The sequence below is a fragment of the Mesoplodon bidens genome (assembly GCF_964165515.1).
Source record: "Mesoplodon bidens genome assembly, chromosome: 2".
NCBI lineage: Eukaryota > Metazoa > Chordata > Mammalia > Artiodactyla > Ziphiidae > Mesoplodon > Mesoplodon bidens.
Window position 1 is genome coordinate 141,322,332 of NC_138177.1, and position 4,400 is coordinate 141,326,731.

The following is a 4,400-nucleotide window of genomic DNA, read 5'->3' on the forward strand; positions in this document are numbered from 1 at the left end:
AGAATAGAAAGGGTCTCATATGCCATGCCAAGGCTTTTAGAGTTTAATTCATTTGGTCATTCAGCATGTCGCAGGGTGCAGTCAAAAAAAAAAAAAAAACTAACCATTTCGTCATTCAGAAAAATGCACCACGGCCTTCTATATGCCAAGCCCCATGCCAGCTACTAGAGCCACAAAACCAATAAGACATAGTCTTTCAAGAAGCTGAGAGTGTAGCGGGACACAGGCATGTAAAGAAACACTTACTATATAGCACCAGTAAGTGCGATGGTGGAGGCATGTTAAGATATAGGGATGGCTTAGAGAAGGGAGAGATTAGATTGGCTCTGTATCTGTGGGACAGAGGGTGGTTAGGAAAGACCTTATAGCAGAGGAAACTCTTGACTAGATCATGGGAACAAAGGATTTCATAAAGTAGCTGATAACAGCAAACACTTACATGGTATTTAGTATGTGCCAGGCTCTGTTCCAAGCACTTTACATACATCGACTCACTCAAACTTCATAACTACCTTATAAAATAGATATTATTATTAATCCCATTTTATAGATGAGGAAAGACACAGAGAGGTTAACTTGTCCAAGGTCACACAGGTAGTTTAAGTGGCAGAGCCGGGATTTTAACACAGGTAGTTTGGCTTGAGTCTGTGTTCTTAATTACTGTACTATATTGCCTCCAAGACAAGAGAAAAAAGCTGTTCAAGGCAAACAGGACAGCATAAGCAAAGGTACAAAAGTATGAAAGAACACAACATCTTTGGGAAATTGTGAGTGGTTGACACTGGATGGAATGTAAATAAGAAGAGCAGCAGGGCAAGCAGGTACCAGGTCACAAGAGGGCCTTGGGTACCACGTAAAGAAATGTCTTTATCAAAAGGTAATTTGAAACCACTAGGGAAGTGGTTTCCTCGGGCACGGAGGTGAGTAGATTTTCTTTTTTTTTTTAAAGACTTATTTCTCTGGCTTAAGTGTGGAGGCTGGAATGACAGGGGATGCCAAGGGCACAGAGACAAGTTAACAGACCATGGCACTGCTCTAAATTCAACAAGATTTTTTTTAAAATAAATTTACTTATTTATTTATTTTTGGCTGAGTTGGGTCTTTGTTGCTGCGCATGGGCTTTCTCTAGTTGAGGCAAGCAGGGGCTACTCTTGGTTGTGGTGCGTGGGCTTCTCATTGTGGTGGCTTCTCTTGTTGCAGAGCACAGGCTCTAGGTGTGCGGGCTTCAGTAGTTGTGGCTCGCAGGCTCTAGAGCACAGGCTCAGTAGTTGTGGCGCACAGGCTTAGTTCCTCCGCGACATGTGGGACCTTCCCGGACCAGGGCTCGAACCCATGTCCCCTGCATTGGCAGGTGGATTCTTAACCACTGTGCCACCAGGGAAGCCCTCAACAAGATTTTGAATTTAAAGTGGGAGATGTTAAGGGCAAAAAGGATTTTTAGGAGAGAGAATTGAAAACTAGATATAAGAGAGAAGAATTAAGGATCATTTCTAAGTTTCTAGTCCCAGTTTCTTGGTATATGGATATAAAATAAATACAGGAGAATAAAAAACAGGTTTGGAAGAAAAACTATTCCATTTAAAGAGAATGTTATTCCATATGCCTATTGTTTATTCTGATTCCATAATCTTCACTAGGCTCATTCTCATCATCACACACAGTGATTCTCAACTGGGGCCCACGTGGGGACACAAAGGGCAGAAGGGTCAGGTGAAGGTATATTAGAATCTGGGTATTTGTATGTGAGTGTACATGTAGTTCAATTACTACCATCCTCTTTTTCTTCCAGACAGTCTGATATCACAATCCTGCCCACCACCATCCCTCACTGAGAATCACTACTGTGTACAGTTATCCATGGATACTCTGACAAACAGCTGAAAACCTTGAATGTGTTCCAGGAAGTCACAAAACTGCAAAACTAGGGGAGATTTTAAAGACCATCTAGAGCTCAGTAGGTCTCAACCAAGGGGTACTTGTAAATATGTAGGGCAGTTTTGGTCATCACAATGGGACATTGCTACTGACATTTACTGTCTGAGTGCCAGGGATATTAAATTTTGTGCAAGTCACAGGACAGTTCCAAATGATGAACAATTATCTTGCCCCAAAGGACAACAGTGTTCCTTTGAAGAAACACTGCTGTAGGTCAAACACCACATTTTCTAGATGAGGACAAAGTGAGATCCCAGAGAAGGAAATGACTTGCTAAAGATCACACAGCTGCACAGTAGGGCCTAGAACCCAGGGCTTTTGTTTATACTCCCCTTTACTGCTTTCTAATCTGGGTCTGGTAAGCCTGTGGTACATCTAGAAGAGAAATCCAACTGAGTATATCAGTCAAGTACTCAGAAGGCCACCTTGTTATCACAGTCCTTTGTGCATTTCCTCTGGCCCCAGATCTCACTCTCACCTTCAGAGATCTAGTCTAGAGGTGCAAGTTTGGCAGTCACGGGAAGCCTTAAGATGAATATCACCCTGGCCAAACACATAAAATGTGACAAAGCTCTGGGGAGCACAAACATTAGTAGTCTAGTGGAGAAAACAGGAAGCAATAAAGGGAACCGAAAAGAAAAAGTCAGTAATGTAGGAGGAGAGGTTCAAGAAGACAAAGGGAACTAATTACAAACGGTTTTTTGTTTGTTTTTAGTGAAGTAATAATTACCACTAATTGGGTACTTATATCCATTGATTCACTGTTGGTTGTCTATCCTGTGTCTATTCCTTGACTCTTCCTTGCTAACAGAAGTCAGACAGTTTGAGGTTGCAAAGAGTCTATTTTAACAGTCTCTCTTCCAGTCTCAGCTGTCGCTGTAAAGGCCATATGATACGGTTCTGGTCAATAGGATATGAGGGTATGGTATCATCACCCAATCTTACTGAGTTTGTACACGGAACACAAAATCATATTTGGTACTTTAACATTCCATTTAATAGACAAGAAAATTTTGCAAAAGAAGAATAACTTAGGGGACTTATCCTACCAGCTAGCAAAACATACCACAAAGCCAAAGTAATTAGAAGAGTGTAACGGAAGTGCAGGAATTGATAAACAAGGTATGGCAGAAACAAACCTGGAGTGGTCAGGAACACTCTGGGGAGGAGGCACAGAAATAAGTAACTCACAGGTCTTCCATAGTAGAACTCCTCCAGACCTCCTGGCTATCACAGTCCTTTGCACATTTTCTCCACTCCCAGATCCCCTCTCACCTTCAGAGATTCAATCGTGGCCTGCTTGTAAATCTTTCCTCCAGGAGCTTTCTTCTGAGGACTATTCTGGATTCTGGGTGTTCGAAGGACGAATTTATCCATTGCTAGGGGACTCCAACTACCTTCACGTGTTTGCACCGTGATCTGCTCAAGAAAGAGGGCAGGTTCTAAAACGTCATCAAAGCTTCTGTGATGTGTGTTCCCTAAAGTGACACAATTGGGTTCTACACACTCTGGAAGCATTCCTGAATTATTAGGACTCTTGGGTGCAATTCACAGGAAGGTTTCCTCCTGAAAAAGAAACATCTTCCTAAAAACTGAAAACTGTATATAATGATGGGTCTACTTCCTGAATTAGGAGGTGCCTAGCTTTCAGAAGTGCACACTGTAGAGGGGCTTCCAATACTGGGCCAGGCGTTGAACCTGGTGACTTCTAAAGCCTCCTCCAATTTAGGTTGGGTTGTGGCAGAGTTCCCCCCGGTTCAATGAAGCTGTCTTAATTACCGCACCATAGCCACAACCCCAAGGGTTCCCCTAGTAACCAATAACCAACAACCTCCTCCAGATCTCAGCAGGGTCCTCACAGCAACCAGTCATCTCCAGGAACTACTCCGTGGTCAAAGGACCCTAACCACGACTGACTTGCTCTGATCCCAGAGCAAAGGGAACCACCACCTTCCTCTGCCCTCCGCACTCAGGAGCCCAGGAAGGGGAAGCCTGAAAACGATGTCACGTGGGGTGAGACCCACCAGGAAAAGCAGCCCTGCCAGCAGCTGGGCCTCTCCAGAACGCACCCTCTGAGGGCCCAAGCCTAGACCTTGGGGGTCAGAACTAAACCGACGCTTCCTTCCACGGCTGCAGTTTCTCGTTAGAGGCTCAGCCAGCCGGGAGAACACCGACGCCCGTCAGCGGGGTAGAGGGGGTGGTTGTGAACCAAACCACATTCCCCAGAATACACCGCGAAGGGGCGGGCTCGGGCGCACCTAGGGCGGCTGTAGTTCTCCGAGACCAACTTTCCCAACCCACCGTGCTCCTCCCGCCTACGAAGAACTACATGCCCCAGCATGCCTCGCGAAGCTAAGGAGTCGCTTCGCTATAGTACTCGCGATGTTTGGACCCACTTCCTCTCGCCAATCTAGAAGTTCGTAGACCTAGAGGTGGGGCGAGAGGCGGCAGTTTCGGGCGGGTCA

At 45.0% G+C, this 4,400-nt stretch overlaps 1 protein-coding gene across 4 annotated transcripts in view; it reads right to left on the bottom strand.

The window, feature by feature from the left end:
• The window catches only part of TCEANC2 (transcription elongation factor A N-terminal and central domain containing 2), a 41,676-nt gene that overhangs the window by 32,838 nt on the left and 4,438 nt on the right, over positions 1-4,400 (bottom strand). The window contains exons 1-2 of one of the 4 annotated variants that reach the window (XM_081223045.1): positions 4,005-4,119; positions 3,211-3,354 (exon numbers count right to left, since the gene is read on the bottom strand). In XM_081223045.1, coding sequence (XP_081079171.1) covers positions 3,211-3,312 — 102 coding nt within the window. In that variant the 5' untranslated portion in view covers positions 3,313-3,354; positions 4,005-4,119. Of the gene's footprint in view, positions 1-3,210; positions 3,355-3,766; positions 3,885-3,959; positions 4,120-4,400 lie in introns of those variants that run through there. The other 3 variants (XM_081223043.1, XM_081223046.1, XM_081223044.1) reach the window with 3 other exon arrangements.